General features: G+C 41.8%; 3 protein-coding genes and 1 non-coding gene across 18 annotated transcripts in view; 2 read left to right on the top strand and 2 right to left on the bottom strand.

Moving 5' to 3' along the window:
• Nucleotides 1-789: 789 nt before the first annotated feature.
• On the top strand, nucleotides 790-5,658 carry LOC104815825. Of its 14 annotated transcripts, none has more exons than XM_010544384.1 (19): nucleotides 790-866; nucleotides 1,071-1,093; nucleotides 1,214-1,401; nucleotides 1,566-1,625; nucleotides 1,702-1,744; nucleotides 1,866-1,960; nucleotides 2,145-2,240; nucleotides 2,372-2,426; nucleotides 2,569-2,662; nucleotides 2,749-2,959; nucleotides 3,181-3,334; nucleotides 3,407-3,444; nucleotides 3,751-3,817; nucleotides 3,920-4,033; nucleotides 4,128-4,153; nucleotides 4,259-4,693; nucleotides 4,799-5,165; nucleotides 5,259-5,311; nucleotides 5,413-5,658. In XM_010544384.1, the coding sequence occupies exons 1-19, from the start codon at nucleotides 825-827 to the stop codon at nucleotides 5,559-5,561; spliced, it is 2,310 nt and encodes a 769-aa protein (XP_010542686.1). In that variant the 5' UTR covers nucleotides 790-824; the 3' UTR covers nucleotides 5,562-5,658. The 14 variants fall into 14 exon arrangements, with proteins under 14 accessions (XP_010542686.1, XP_010542689.1, XP_010542691.1 ...); XM_010544387.1 differs by having other exon boundaries at nucleotides 2,569-2,665; nucleotides 3,929-4,033; XM_010544389.1 differs by having other exon boundaries at nucleotides 2,569-2,665; nucleotides 5,265-5,311; nucleotides 5,425-5,658.
• Nucleotides 5,659-9,049: 3,391 nt separating this feature from the next.
• LOC104815824 (B3 domain-containing transcription repressor VAL1-like) lies at nucleotides 9,050-13,073 on the top strand. Its single transcript, XM_010544382.1, has 11 exons — nucleotides 9,050-9,250; nucleotides 9,355-9,457; nucleotides 9,537-10,153; nucleotides 10,270-10,366; nucleotides 10,470-10,644; nucleotides 10,833-10,909; nucleotides 11,013-11,405; nucleotides 11,480-11,529; nucleotides 11,644-11,757; nucleotides 11,836-11,897; nucleotides 12,056-13,073. The coding sequence occupies exons 2-11, from the start codon at nucleotides 9,386-9,388 to the stop codon at nucleotides 12,460-12,462; spliced, it is 2,064 nt and encodes a 687-aa protein (XP_010542684.1). The 5' UTR covers nucleotides 9,050-9,250; nucleotides 9,355-9,385; the 3' UTR covers nucleotides 12,463-13,073.
• Nucleotides 13,074-13,393: 320 nt separating this feature from the next.
• On the bottom strand, nucleotides 13,394-13,464 carry TRNAG-GCC. The gene has a single exon. It is a non-coding gene; the product is annotated as a tRNA-Gly (tRNA).
• Nucleotides 13,465-13,529: 65 nt separating this feature from the next.
• Nucleotides 13,530-15,024, bottom strand: part of LOC104815823 (uncharacterized membrane protein At1g06890-like) — a 3,351-nt gene continuing 1,856 nt past the window's right edge. Inside the window, exons 6-9 of one of the 2 annotated variants that reach the window (XM_010544379.2) lie at nucleotides 14,721-14,853; nucleotides 14,393-14,554; nucleotides 14,021-14,293; nucleotides 13,530-13,884 (exon numbers count right to left, since the gene is read on the bottom strand). In XM_010544379.2, the coding sequence (XP_010542681.1) occupies nucleotides 13,726-13,884; nucleotides 14,021-14,293; nucleotides 14,393-14,554; nucleotides 14,721-14,853 (727 nt within the window). In that variant the 3' untranslated portion in view covers nucleotides 13,530-13,725. The remainder of the gene's footprint in view (nucleotides 13,885-14,020; nucleotides 14,294-14,392; nucleotides 14,555-14,720; nucleotides 14,854-15,024) is intronic. The other variant, XM_010544380.1, reaches the window with a different exon arrangement.

Here is a 15,024-nt window from a genome sequence, read left to right as displayed (position 1 = left end):
TTTTTAGAAAATAAATACTTTTATAAATGAAAATTATGTTGTGTGGTGTGGGTGATAAAACGGTAAAAGAAACCTTTCTTTTTTCAGTTTTATCTAAATAAGATGTATATATTTTAATTAGACAAAACCACTCTAATTAATTTTTAATCAACATAAAATTCTTCTAAATTGATGCATATCTTATTTAATGGGCCTAAGCCCACCCAGTGGACAGGCCCAATCATAATGGTGTCCGTATGGATAAATTGCGCCCGCGGGAAACAACATTCATAGTGGAAAGCACAGTGACGTTTTCGAAATCAGAAAAATGAGGAGACCGCTCTCGCTCACGCGTCGTCTTTGATCTCATTTTGACTTCATGTACTGCAAATTTGATCTTTCGCCTCTCAATCGGGATCTCCTTCGCCTTCTTCCTCAAATTCATCGTCTTCATCGTTCCTTCATAGCAGTTGCCATTGTTCTTAATTACTGGTTTGCGCGACGAATTTGGTATTGATTCCCGAAGGCCGAGGAAGCTTCAACGGTTTTCTAAGTATGACTTTTGAATCAGTTGATTTTCTGGATTAATTACTGGTTTTTTTCTTGTTATTCTCGCGATTTGTTGCCGAGTTTGCCTTAGGTTTCTTTTCTGGTAGTGATCGTCTGCTCATGATAATGCCTTAGGTTTCTTGTTGCGAGTTTCTCGAGATGATTCTTTCGTTTCTAGTTTGAATTTGAATTCTGTTGGACGAGCTGCTTTGCTATTCGAATGGAAGATTGACGATGCGTTTTGCTCGGTTCAGATTGCTCGTAATTCTAAGTTGCAGCTCTATCATAAGCTAAGAATGCTGCAGTGGATGGGAGGATCAAGGCGGAAAGTCGCTGCCGTGAGTAATTTTTTTTACCTTTTTTAAATAAGTAATACAGTTATATTAGGAATAAGAAGTAGTTGCTTCTCTACGAAGGGTATGCTAATTTGTCAATCCTGTTAACACAACCCCTGACCATTTCCATATTATGCAAATGAGATGATAAGTTATTTCAGCTCTGACCCTTTATTTCTCTCGTGGCATCCTTTTTGGAGCTTTCAGACGCACACTTCTGTGAAGAAGAGGTGTGTAGAACCATTATTTTTCTTTTTATGAAAAACCTTACACCATATGCTTCTCAACGAAAGATGTCATCGCATTTGGACCTCACGGTTTTTGCTTTCTTTTCATTCTTGAATCTTAAGGCAACAGCAATACTTTGAACAGAGGAGACGGCAACAGCAGCAGCAGCAGCTAGGAGTTGGATCTGACAGCTGTGCCGATGAACCAACCAGTACTAGGCCATTTCAGATGCAACATCGTTCCTTGGATATTCTAAATTTGCTCAACTTGTCAACTGCTGTTCCGCAACACAACACTTCTTGTGCCGAAGGTGATCTTTTTTTTTAATGATATGTTCCCGGATTTCCTGTAGACACCCTGAGTGAAATATTGGTGTAATCATTGTTTCACTTAAATTTGGTGCATCTTGCAATCAAAACCTTGACATACAACAATATTTTGCTCCTTCTAAATTGTGTCACTGGTAATTTCAAGGAAAGGGAGATCTGGCTGCTGATTCCTCTACAAAGAAGCACAATATTCCAAAAGAAATAGGTAAAGTATTAAAGGTCATGTAATATCTGATCCATGAATATGGCCCTATGCTCATCTTGCTAATGTGATAACGCAGGAAGTTTGTCTGGAGTCAAAGTGGAGCCTGCGTTGTCAAAGAAGTACATATTTTCTTCCTCTGTTTTTATGGAATGTCTTCATGCAAATGTTCATTTCCCCACATGTCTGTCAAAGTGGACCTTGTTGCATATCTTACAGAAATTTTACACTTCTATCTTGTAGGACTTCATTTAGTGTCCCAGGGCAAGGCAACCAGATAAATGATTCCAAGAGAACAAACAACAGAACAGACCTGTTGACGGAGTGTACAGAGCAGAGTAAGTCGTGAGTATAACTTGGGGTGGAATTAATATCTCAAAAATATCTAGAAAGGATAGTTCCATTTTGTTTTCGTTCTGGATTGACTTCTGACTCTGAGCACTTGCTTCTCTCTGTGTTCATCTCTAATATCGAACTAGGCACAAGTCTTGTTTCTCAGTTTTGTTCGCCACTATATTCCAGAGTTATCTGTGTTTGATTTGGTTGCTGATGATCCTGCAACAACCAACATGGAAGAAAATCCCCGATGTGAGGCTCACATGGCATTTTCAGTTGAAGGTACTTCTGTTAGAGAGTATCAACTAGTGGGACAGTTTTAACCTCTATTCGCATACCTAGACAGTTCTTGTATTTTCTGTTGAATATACCTATTGTGCCATTTTCATTTGTCCCCTGCTTTCTGCATTCAGGATTAGGTAAAATAAAGACAGAAACGCCAACACATTCTCCACAGCGGCCTGACAGGTGAGGAAAACTCTGCAATCTCTTTTGTTTTCGCTCTACTGTTGTTAATTTATGTTGCGTCCTCCTTTATATTTGTAGTAGAATGTACCTTTTATATTTAGGATGATACTTTACTAAATTTGTTTCACCTGTGATATGAAAGAACATACCCCTCTTGGCGCTCCTCTCCGTGGAAGGTTTCAAGCCCACCAGATATATCTGGTGTCAGAGATGAACACGACGACCTTGAGACGGAAGTGGTTGCAAAATCTTGCCAACTTATTTTTTAGCTAATGGCTTCGCAATGCTTCTATTGACCCACCGTTTTATATTCCCGGTGCAGGATGCAATTTTGGAAAGCAGCAAGATGTTCCAAGGTGGCCATCCTTTTAGATTCTCCTCAGGAATACAAGCTTCAGGTGGCACCAGAAAGCAGAGACTGCCCCATTCCAGAGAGTATTCGCACAAACCATATATCAGTGACTCGAGAAACTTCTTCCTCGAAACCGCAGACTTTGACAACAGAAGAGCCCACAATGAAAATGAACGGAATGGTAATTTCTGTTGGATGTGGCTTCATTTTCTTTCTATACTCTGTTTCCCACAACTCATGCAATTTTGCCATATTTCTTGCTAAGTGAGGAGGGATGTATCTCCACCTTATCATATAAGACATAGTTAAATCAATGTGTTGTTTCTTCACGCATATTATGGGTATAAAATTCAACAAACAGCAAAACCTGAGGAATGTGTTTTCTTCTTTTTACCTCACCAGCCAGGTCCAGCTTCCTCGATGACAGAGAGGACAATATGTACTGGAAGGACCAACAGCCATTTGAAATGGAAAGTACGAAAGCTGACTTTCTGGAATATGTAAATGACTACCTTCCAGGTCGCTCTTCTGCAGAAGACCATCCGACAAAGAAGAGGTGATTTTTCATTCTGTCCCTGTTCTGAATGACGATACTCTTACCTCCTGACATGCAGTCATTTATATGTAGGGATTACATGGGAACTACTGCAAGACCTAGCACTGACGGTGGGTATGGTTCAATTAAATTAAAGGAATCTAGCCGCGTTCATGTATGCTCTCAAAAAGGCTCTCAGGAAAATTTCATTTGATATCTATGCAATGAGTTGTCTAAAAGCATGCATTTGAACCTATATTTTGTCTCCCATTACACTAAGCCATATATCTTTGGCTTCCCTCACTTTGCTCACGGTGTTTTAGCTTCCTCTATCCCTTGTTTTTGAAGTTGGAGAAGAATGTAATCCACAATCTTTCCTGGAATATTCCTGTTGCAAATTTCATCTGGATTTTCCTTGGTTCTCCTTGTGTCTTCAGATTCGTTAGTCCAAAGGCGTAAGATACCGGAAGCGGGCATTGAACACCCAAGTTCCAGTAGAACACTGTCAGTCAAATTTCCTTCAAATGCTTGAAGCTCTATTCAAACTTATCAGTGTTAAAAAATCAGCCCGGAGATGTTTGATTTCGGAAATGAACTTGTTTTAAGGGCATCCAGATATTTCAATTCCCCAGAGAAGTTTGATTTTGGAGATGAATTTGACCCTCCAGTTTGGTCATCCTTCCGAGCTGAGAAAGACAAGGACAGTCTGAGCTTGCGTAGGTAAGAATCTACAAGATTTCTTATTCATATTGTGCTTCATATAGTATATATAGATTGAACGGCGATACTGACACCTTTATACAATTTCTGGCAGCGATGAATCGTGTTCGTCTAGTGCAGGTATTGCAGTTATGAAAGATATTCTGAATCACAAGTCATGGATCTTGCAAACATTTGATTATTACTAGGAATTTAAGGTCCTTTTCCTACTAAAAATTTTGTCAGTTTGGACCGGTGAGACCACCATTTCAAGGTTGAAGACCGATACGACACGACAGAGGAGAAGGGATCTTGATTCCTTTCAAAATCATGGAGACAAGAATGATCTGAATAGTTGCTTTGCCCAAAAAGCGTGGGAAGAAAGGGACGGATGTCACCATTTGAATAGAAAAGACGGGCTGGAAGACTATGAGTTAGCGTCAAACCCAGAAAGGTCGAAATGCACCAGCCACAGATACACTTCCTCCTCCCATGGACATGGAGATCTAGAAAAACCAGGCAATTGGTTTGCAGAAGGATTTACCTTCAAGAACATGGCCTCGGGTTTGCCTCATTTTTCTGAAAGCTTTACCATGACTCCTCCTCCATCGTCCAGTCCCATGCCAAGTTGCAGAGATCCATCCGTTCCATCATTAGACTTCCTTCACTCCGAATCTTTTGGTAATCCAAGATGCTCTGAAATTGTTATATTTATTAGTAGTAATATTATTATCGCTATCTCGACCATTTCTGGCTGGAATTTTCATGATCCAATCTCCGTCTCAGATATCAGACCGGAGGGAGAAAAGCCACGTGCATTTCCAGACCTTGAGCTTGGTGGTTTGCATCGGCAATCATCTTGTATTTCTGGTTCTGTTCACGAGACGTGGCTTCCCAACGTTTATGTACAACGAGGCCCTGCAAACGATGAACACGACCATGACGTAATCTGCTTACCAGTCAAGCGCAAACATGAACCAAAGCAAGAGAACAAAATGAAAACTGAAGCTGTTAGCTCCGAGAACGGGAACGAGAACGAGAACGAGAGAACGGAAGAAACAAGGGATAGGATGAGTCATAAAGTGAATCGGAAAGCAACGCAAGAGCAGGCAGGAGAAACCTCGTCATCTTCGGTGAAGACGCCCGAAAATGAGTATGTACGGTGAAACATTCTTGCTCATTCTATCATTTCCTCAACAGATTCCTTCTACCTGCCAAATATCTGACATTCTTAACCGTTGTCTAGATGCAGTAACTACGAGAAAGAGGAACCCAAAGCTCGCCATTACAGAAAAAGAGGTAAGTCATTGAACCCCCGGAAAAAACAAAACCCTTTTTTTTTCCTTTGAATTTCTTGGCAGGTTTGGTAAGTGGGAAAAGCTAGATTCGTGAGGCTTTAGTGACAGGAACAGGAACAGAAGGAAGAGAAATGGCAAGGACGAAGGCAAGTGGGGACTCGTTACAACAAATTGTAATGCTCGAAAGACACACGCTTCAACTTGTTCGTTTTGAGAGGGCCTTGTTTCAGAACTCTTTAAGAAGTTGGTAAGTTCGTTCCCTGTCTGCATGCGTTAATTCGAAATTTATCAGCGATCTGTGAACTATTTCCAGGGAGATCATATTGGAAATGTGATTTCACTTGCCCGCAAGCGCATGCGCTTGTTGCTAGTTACAACCCTGTCTTTGCTCATAGTGTTGCAAATTGTGAATGTAGTCAAGGAAAAGGTTCATTAAACACTACATGCCTTTTGTTGATGTTGTCGTTAGATTTGTAAAGGTCTTTCTTTTTTTTGTGTGTGTGTATATATATATATATATATAACCAATTCACTAGTAATAGGGCTTATGCCTTCATTCCTTTTATTAAAAAAAATTGATTTCTTTTATAAATTTTAAATAAAAATTGTTAAATATCCTCATATAAAATTTAAATTTATTCCCAGAAAAAATATAATGAACTCACAATTAACTCAATTATAAATTTGTCTAAATTCGTCACTCTAGCGTCGTTGGGTAGATATTCGAAATTCAGAGTGTCCAATCTTTATAAGGCGGAGATTAAATGGTATAATCGAAAAATTCAAAAGCGTGAAAAACAACTTAATTAGGTGTATTCTACGCATGCATGCACCTCTAAGAGAATTGACTAGCAAAAATACAAAAGAGGGTGAGAAGGTGTCAGCTTTTTACTTTAAATTCGAGATGCTCATTATTATAAAATGAGAAACATGTTGGTTGCAAAGTTGGAAATGTGAGCCCCAATCCCCTAGCTAGCTATTAGGGGTGGGCACGGGTGGGTACCCGGACTTTTCAGGGTATCTTTATCTCGGTCTCAGTCTCGCCGGGTTTTTGACTGAAACATCTCGTTCTCTATCTCATGAAACCCGGATACCCGAGATTCGGGTACCCGAGACACGAGATCGGGTATCCGCGAAACCCGAAACCGTATTTGTGTAAAAAAATTTTAAAACAAAAAAACTGTGCAAATTTACAATACATACATCATCAACATAAAATTCAACATCCAAAACATATCCAAAATGCATCATCATTATAAATTGAATAAAATCTAAAATACATCATGATTCAAGTTCAACAACATTCAAAACATATCCAAAATGCATCACAATTCTTGAACGCATATGAAGAGCATACCTATACCAACAAAAAAACATACAAATCGAAATTAGAATTAGAATCAATAACACATTTGAACTTTGTCTTAGTACCCAATTTTTTCGGAGAATCAAGAAAAATATCGAAGAGAGATCGATCTGCAACAGAGACTTGGTTCTTGTTTGTTTCTGACTACAGAAATAGCCTTGCATCTTACAGAAAATACCAGAAATAAAGCCAGAGATCCGAGAAAAGAATCTGGCCTTGGTTTCATACATGACCTGTAATCTCAATGGTTTAAATCTATTTGCTAGTCATCCTGAAAAACATCCGAAAAAAACAGAGGTCCTAAACGCAGTTATAAATTTACCATGCAAATCCCAAATACAATTTAAATGGAAACAGGCACAGAATGAGAACAGAAGAAAACAATTGGGGGAAACGATACCACAGACCGAACGGCGACGACGGAGACGAAGTAGACACGAACGGCGGAGACGGAGGAGACTCGAAAGGCGAAGATGGAGGAGACTCGAACGGCGGAGACGAAGAGACCAAACGACGACGGCGGGGCGGAGAGAACGAACGGCAACGGCGAAGACGGAGAGACCGAACGACGCGGTGAGAGAACGAAGGAACAACGCGACGAGAGCTCGAGGGAATGGCGAGATTTTTTTTTGTTCCTAGAAGATGATGCCGCCTGAGAAGAGAGAGATGCGGACCTCATTAGTGAATTAGGGTTAGGGGTATTGTTAAAAATGTATTAAAAAACAGGGGTATTTTCGTAATTTACTTATTTATCGGTACCCGTAAGATAACCCGTTCTACAATTCTCGAACTCGAACCAAACCCGAAACTCAGGTTTTTCATCTCACCAAACCCGAACTCTGTCTTATTGTCTCACGAGTACTGAGTCCCGGGTATCCGTGAGACAGGGTACCCGGAAACCCACGGGTGTCGGATAAAAATGTCCAGCCCTACTAACTAGGTTCCCTTCCTCTCTTTATTCACTAATTAATCCCCCTCTCTAACTAAATTCATCTTTGACATTTTTCTCTCATTAACTCATCTATTACACATATTATTAATTGTTATTCTAACATGTGACCATATGCATACGTATATGTGTGTATATTTAATTATGGCTTTGAATTGGGAGATAAATGCGGGGGAGGGGTGAAATTTCCCACGTGCGAAAACATGTCCCTTTTGTACCATGGCTTTAGCCTTTTCCCCCACCCACCTCGTCGGCGACAACTACGAGTCACGTGAAGATGAACATGAAATTTGCACAATCTTATGTGAGTTTTGTGGATAAAAAATATATATATATGGGGGGGTGGAGAAAAAAAAAGTGTGGGGCGATTTGCGTTAAGAGAATATATGATATATATTTTTTGATAAAATTTGTTGTGTATTAATAAAACAAAAATATGGGACATTGTCCAGGATCCTAGGGCAGTCAATGGGTGTAAGGGCTCAAGTTAAAAAGATTCCTCGAAAGATGATACTTTTCGATATGGTTGATGAAAAAAAAACTGAAGTCTTCTGCTGTCTGTGTTTTGGGTTAAGCGGCGTGGCGTGTCCTCATGTCTCGTGCATGCATTTTATACGTCTGTTATCCTTTGCATGCACACTCTCTCTCTCTCTTCCCATGTTTTCCTCGCGACTTCATCGAAGATAAAACCCATCGCCAAACGTTGCTGTCTTCTTCTTCTTCTTCTTCTTACACATCCCCTCTTCTTCGCCGTCGTTCTCTATTATCCTTGTCTCTCTCTCTAATTTCTTCTCCGTGAGCGCCGTTCTTGGCAGTTGTACTCTAGATTCTGGATTCTTCGATCCCGACGGGCTCTGATTTGACTTACGTCTGTGCATGTTCATGGCTTGTCTCTGCTTTAATTCACGTCAATTTCTCATCAGATTCGGGCTTCTGGCTCAAGGGGCGTTAGGGTTTTGGAGCTGATTGGGATTTCTTCAATCGGGTTTTGCTTCTGCGTTGTTCGAGCTGCCGATTTCGCCGATGCCCAAGTCAAAATGGGTCAAAAGATTTGCATGAACGCGTCCTGTGCCGCCACCACCACCGTCGAATGGAAGAAAGGTTGGCCTCTACGAAACGATGGCGTTGCTGATCTCTGCTTTCGTTGCGGGTATTTCTCTCTCTCTCTGTCTCTCTCTCTCCTTAATTTCTCGTTCCCTTCCGATTCTGCCGATGAACAAGATTCTGGATGATTGTTTTGATGCCTATTATGAGTATAACTGAGATCTCGATCTGTGCGTGATCATTCGTGCTGTTTTCCGTGTTAATTGGATCCATTTGGGGTTCTTAGTCTGACAAAAAAGCTGAGTTATGAGTACCTGTCCGTTCACCAATCTCGACTCTTTGATATACAAGTGCGAGTGAGTATGTGTATAAACAGAGAGAGAGAGAGAGAGATGACGACATTATCACGTGAAATTTGCAAACCCACAAAGGGTAAAAAGAAGAAGACGAAGAAACAGTGATGCTGATTGTGGGTTGAATTGAATTGATTTGCCTTTAGATCCGCCTACGAGAGTTCACTCTTCTGCGACACATTCCATAAGGAGCAATCTGGTTGGAGGGAATGCTATTTTTGCCATAAGGTACGTTTGAATTGAAACTCTTCCTCACTCTTTGATTCCATTGCCTTCCCCATTTTCTTACAATGCTGGTCTGATTCCGATGTTTCTTTTTGCTTGGACAAGAGTCTTCACTGTGGATGCATTGCTTCCAAGCTCATGGTCGAGCTCCTGGACTTTGGGGGCGTTGGTTGTAGTACCTGCACTAGCAGCTGCTATAATACTAGCTTGGTGAGTAGATTTAGTTCAGTTTCGTTTTGCTCATCTTCATGTTTTACAAGAGGTGGCGTTCTTTCTTGTGCTTTTGCAGAGTAAGAGAGGCGAAAATCATGATCTACTTGGCAGATTAACTATGATACTGGCTGATAGGCAACCACCCCACAATGGTAAAGGTGGAATTCTTGGTAATAATATCGATGGTGGAAGATTGTCACAGTTGTGTCAGATTGCTGAGGATCATGAACCTGACCTCTTGTCTCGGTCTCAGAGCGGTGAACCTCAAACTCTCCTTGGTGGAGACAAAAGGGCAGAAGGGTTCATGCCTCACCCTGGATTCGGTAAACATTTGGAACCAGACAGTACTACGTCTGCTTCAGTCACCAGGGATATGCAGGAATCACTTTCGCAACCATCTTTGAGTATGTCTTTGGCAGTAACTCCCTCTGCTCCGTCCCTTTCAAGTGAGGTTACTGAGGGTAAAAAACCGAGCATTGCTACTCAATCTCCAACCGTAGAGCCTTCTTTCTCTGTGTTGCCAAAACCCTCAAAATCTACTGTTTCAACGGCTCCTGGAACTAGCAATCCTGCTTCTTCTTCTTCTCAGTTACGACTTGTGAGGCCACCTGCCGAAGGACGTGGGAGAAACCATTTGCTTCCTCGCTATTGGCCGAGAATTTCTGATCAGGAGCTTCAGCAGATCTCTGGGAAGTATCCTTCTTACCCCTTTTCTTGTCTCTCCCTGCTTGATGACTATTGCAAATGCCCAAAACAGATTATCGTAAAGAAAATTTGGTGTTACTCCATGTTCATCTTAACGATTTTAGCTTGAATTCAAAAATTGTTCCTCTCTTCGAGAAGGTTCTCAGTGCCAGCGATGCCGGTCGTATTGGTCGTCTTGTTCTTCCAAAAGCATGCGCGGAAGTAATATTGCCCATACTTGTGCTTTCCTTTTGATTTTCCCCTTCTCCATGAAATCAATCTGAGAGTTATGCATTCGTGGAAATTGGATGGAAATGGAACATAGGCATATTTTCCTTCCATCAATCAATCAGAAGGCATTCCTTTGAAAATTCAAGATGTGAAGGGGAAAGAATGGACGTTTCAGTTCAGGTATTGGCCCAATAACAATAGTAGGATGTATGTCTTAGAAGGCGTTACCCCCTGCATTCAGGCCATGCAACTGCAGGCCGGTGATACCGGTAGGGCTCAGCATCCTCTTCTTTAACTTTTCTTTTGTTTTGACAAAAGCTTCCATTACCTTCTTAGCAACCTTGTCCCTTTTTTTTCCTTTGAACTATCGTAATGTGCCATCTCTTTGTTGTTGAGAGGAATGTGTATCTAAAACCCAATGGCACCTTCCTCATCTGTGTTTGTGTTTTTGTTACAGTAACGTTCAGTCGGATAGATCCCGGTGGCAAATTTGTAATGGGTTTCCGAAAGACAGCTAACAGTGGGGAGCAGCAGGTCGGGATCTACTTCCCCCTGCTCAGAATTTTTGGCATGCGTGTATTAGCAATAGAGTTCCACTTGAATCTGATCCTTATACGCAGCTGATATTCATAAGCAGGGTTCTGGTCTCACAAACGGCGTTTCAGCCGAGGATACGTTATCATCTGGTGTTACTGAGAACCCGTCGTCCATCAATGGTTCCTCGGGTCCATTGCAAATGTTGAAAGAAGTGAAGGGTCTTCCTGAGCATTTGAGTTCACTTGATGGTTCTAATAGATTGCAGAAAAGCCAGAATAATGGAGGCAGGACCGGTGATGAGGATTCGCTTCTGGTAAAGGGCAAGAAGAGGACTCGAAACATCGGGACAAAAAATAAGAGACTGCTTTTGCAAAATGAAGAAGCTATGAAGCTGAGACTCACATGGGAAGAAGCACAGGATTTGCTCCGTCCCCCTCCCAATGCAAAACCTACTATTGTCACCGTTGAGGAGCACGAGTTTGAAGAATATGATGTAAGTAATAAAAATCTTCTCGACATGCTTATGACAACGGGTTTCAAATGATAGCTATTGTCCTTGTGATTCAGGAACCTCCCGTCTTTGGGAAGAATATAGTATTTACTTCACGGCCTTCTGGGTATTAAGTCATTTTCCTCCTCGAAGAAGAAATCCATGGCATTATGATATATTTCTTCCTTACTTTCATTTTATCTTCCATCACTAACTTGCTTTCCGCTGCATACTGGTGTAGTGGACATGAACAATGGGCTCAGTGTGGCGAATGCTATAAATGGCGAAGGTTACCAATGGGTGTGCATCTTATTGCAAGGTGGAAGTGCTCAGACAACGTTTGGGATGTGGGCAGGTGAAGATTCCTTTAAGTACGACACTTGGGATTTGATTTTTCTTGCACTCTCCCAACCCATGGGAATTATGTCTGTAGGTGTTCATGTTCTGCCCCAGAGGAGAATTTGAAGGAACTGGAGAGTCTCAGACTAGGGAAAGGTATGAGGACTAACCACCATCCTATTACTTCCCTCCTCTAGAGGCTTTAAGCTCGTTTGTGTTGGGTCAAAGCGGCTTCAATGATCGATTGCCAGATCCTGTGAAAGGCCATGATGTTTGTATCCATGTGGTTGATCGATTACTCGTATATGTGACAGAGTCCAAGAAGAGAAGAAATTGGGAAAGGAAGAGAGAAGGGATGTCAGGGTTGGATGCGTTGGCAAGTGCGGCGGGCTTGGGAGAAGGCCGAGAAGAAGAAGCAGAAGAGGCGATCACGACAAGACATCCGAGGCATAGGCCAGGGTGCAGTTGCATTGTGTGCATTCAGCCACCGAGCGGGAAAGGTAAGCACAAGCCCTGCTGCTGCTGCAACGTCTGCATGACAGTCAAGAGGAGGTTCAGGACACTTATGCTCAGGAAGAAGAAGAAGAAGAAGATGAACAGAAACTCAGAGAAAGAAGAAGGGATAGACCTAAACATGGGGCTTCCCATACAGGAGGAGATAGATGAGAGTAGAGCAAGTGGACGCGACGGACAGAAACAGAGTGTTGCGTCTAGTGGGTGATGACGAGTCGAATCCTTTGTTGTTTGCGCTGTCTCTCTTGAGGGAAGTTCTGCAAATCTTGAATCATTCGTGCAGAGGTGTTTCTTGCATTAAGAATGGTGTCGTTGAGAGAGAGAGAGAGTGGAATGGAGCAGCAAGTTCAACTGCAGGACGGCAAAGCTACACTTTGCATCTCTGATCTTATTCGTATCTGGTAATGGTGATTATGATTGGATTATATCTCTGTCTTCGAAAAATAACACACCGTGAATGAACACCTCTAAATGAAGCCCTGAGAGGATAGAGGTTGAAGGGAGACCGGCGAAATCTCAGTCCTTTGACTTGGGATTACACCACCAGATTCAGTACAACCCTGCAACGTTCCACGGCTTCCATGCTCGACAAGCTGTTCAGGCAAAATGGCTGACTCTGTGATGTAGAATTTGTTGATAAACTGACATCATCAAGCTGTTTGTGGCCATTCACTCTGGCTCGTGCCGGAAGCCGATCCCTCTTGATATTTTTTCTTCTTTGGAAAATAGTGTTAAGATTGGTCTCTGTTTAGACCAAATCCTTGTGGAACTTAAACTGGGCTTCCCCTGTCTCTAAACAAATGAGCATCAGTTTGGTCAGAGAGTGGACTACTCTAAATCTACCACCAGCACACCATTTTGTGCATCCGACTGAATTGATATTTTAATAATAATAATAATAAAAAGGGACACGTCGATCTCAGTTAATATCGCCCTAAGCCCCAAAATGCCCTTTTGTGCTAAAAAGTAGAGCACGATTTTGGCGCTAAGGTTTGGATGGCACCGCACCCTAATCTAAAAAATTCATCCCGGAAAAAAAAAAAAAAGAGAAGAGCTCAGAATTGTAAGCCGGTATCGTCTGAGTAGTCAGATGAACGCGCGGACCCAACCGCCGCAGAGGCTGACGTCATCACAGCTCGTGCACCAGCCGGGAATCGAACCCGGGTCTGTACCGTGGCAGGGTACTATTCTACCACTAGACCACTGGTGCCCTTGTTAAGCAAACAAGAAATTTTATTATATATATATATAGTAGAAAACTATATCCTGTGTTCATGAAAGAATGGAGGCATCCTTTAAATACAAAATAACTAAGGACCAAAACTTTTGCCATTTTTTAATGTATGTTTTCAATCAACAAACTCTCCCTCCGCTCCCTACTTCCCCTCTGCTGATCCAAAACAAACGGATTCTCCTGCACTCCACCACCGAAATAATCCAAAGAATCTCCGATACCATAATGGCCGACGGTTCATTCCGCTTTTATGCTTGCACATCTTTGTTCAAGTTCCATGGAGTCTTGGGCACAACGCCTTCCGATAACATTCCGCTCCCGTTTTCCGCTGTAATTAGAGGATCGCTCTCGCTTTCCTTCATCATCTAAAATAAGACTATCCGTTACTATTGTGCTCTGCCAAATAGGAAATACCAAAGTAGCAAATGCCTCAGGCAAATAATGACTGAGAGACCCTTCAAAATGTTGTAATATGGAAGAAGGAAGTGGACATTATATTTAGACGTGCATAAGATAAAGAAATGAGAAATACCTGGGGAAGCTGGGCTGATGCTTCGCTAGCCTTCTGCTGTGTCTCCAGCGAGCAGTAATAAGAATAGAGAACCATTCCGACCACAGCAACCAGTATGCCCAGAATGTTGCGCCAGCTGAACGGGTCACGTAGCAAAACGTAGCCAAAAGCTAAAACCAGACATGTTTTCAGATGTCCCAGGACCTGATAGGTGACCGGAGATGTCTTCCCAATAACAAGAAATGTGCTGAAGTTCACGGATACAGATATAAGGCAGGACAGGACAATGAAGAACTGCAAATCATAAAAGCAGAATGATCAAAAGATCAGAAAACTGACAAGGAGAGAAAGTCCAGAGTAGGCGCTGCCCGACTGAGTCAAATTGATTCTCACCAGGACTTGAGAGGTGTACTTGAAAGCAAACACGTTCTTGTTGGTCAGGAGCCCGTCCAAAAATGGGCCAATGATGAAAAGAGTGATCGCTTGATATGGGCAAGACTGATACAAAAGTTGGGTTGAAGAAACCTTAAATTTCTTCTGGATGGTATTGGTCATCTGCATAAATTTGGGTTAAGGTAACAAAGCAACAGCATAGAATTCAACAGGCATTGCTGCAACGCTGAGACAAAGCAACAAGTTAACTGGTGCTTGTTAAGATTAAGACATATAGAAAGGTAAAAGAATGAAAGAAAGGGGAACAGAGAAGACAAGCATAGGATACAATTTGGGCCACACACGTAGTGAGGACAGCCAGGAGCGACAAGACGGATCCCAGAACATTAAGTTGAAGATCTGTCACTGTTGCAATCCCAACACCAAGGAGAAGGATTGCCAAAGAAAACTGGATTTTTCGACTGCAGATGCAAAAAAAGAGTATCACTTTTACAAGAATAATTTAGAAAGCAATAGTATCATAGACTACACGTTGGGCGAAAAATAGCTTGAGAAAGCTGAGGCAACATGAAAATTTCTGAGGAAGAATAATAAACAGAAAGGGTGAAGGTTTACAGGACAGTAATAAGAGC

The sequence above is a fragment of the Tarenaya hassleriana genome, unplaced genomic scaffold, assembly GCF_000463585.1.
Source record: "Tarenaya hassleriana unplaced genomic scaffold, ASM46358v1 Cleome24, whole genome shotgun sequence".
NCBI lineage: Eukaryota > Viridiplantae > Streptophyta > Magnoliopsida > Brassicales > Cleomaceae > Tarenaya > Tarenaya hassleriana.
The sequence above is the reverse complement of the archived record's forward strand: the minus strand, read 5'-3'. Positions and strand labels throughout refer to the sequence as shown.

Bases quoted from the DNA above. Each gene is read 5' to 3' on its own strand.
- LOC104815825 (XM_010544383.1), top strand. From the start codon at position 825: ATGCTGCAGTGGATGGGAGGATCAAGGCGGAAAGTCGCTGCC. The intron at 1,626-1,701 runs GTAAAGTATTAA...GTGATAACGCAG, and splicing joins CAATATTCCAAAAGAAATAG to GAAGTTTGTCTGGAGTCAAA. The intron at 4,154-4,258 runs GTATTGCAGTTA...AAATTTTGTCAG, and splicing joins ATCGTGTTCGTCTAGTGCAG to TTTGGACCGGTGAGACCACC.
- LOC104815824 (XM_010544382.1), top strand. From the start codon at position 9,386: ATGGTCGAGCTCCTGGACTTTGGGGGCGTTGGTTGTAGTACCTGCACT. The intron at 10,367-10,469 runs GTAATATTGCCC...AATGGAACATAG, and splicing joins TTCCAAAAGCATGCGCGGAA to GCATATTTTCCTTCCATCAA. The intron at 11,758-11,835 runs GTGAAGATTCCT...TTATGTCTGTAG, and splicing joins AACGTTTGGGATGTGGGCAG to GTGTTCATGTTCTGCCCCAG.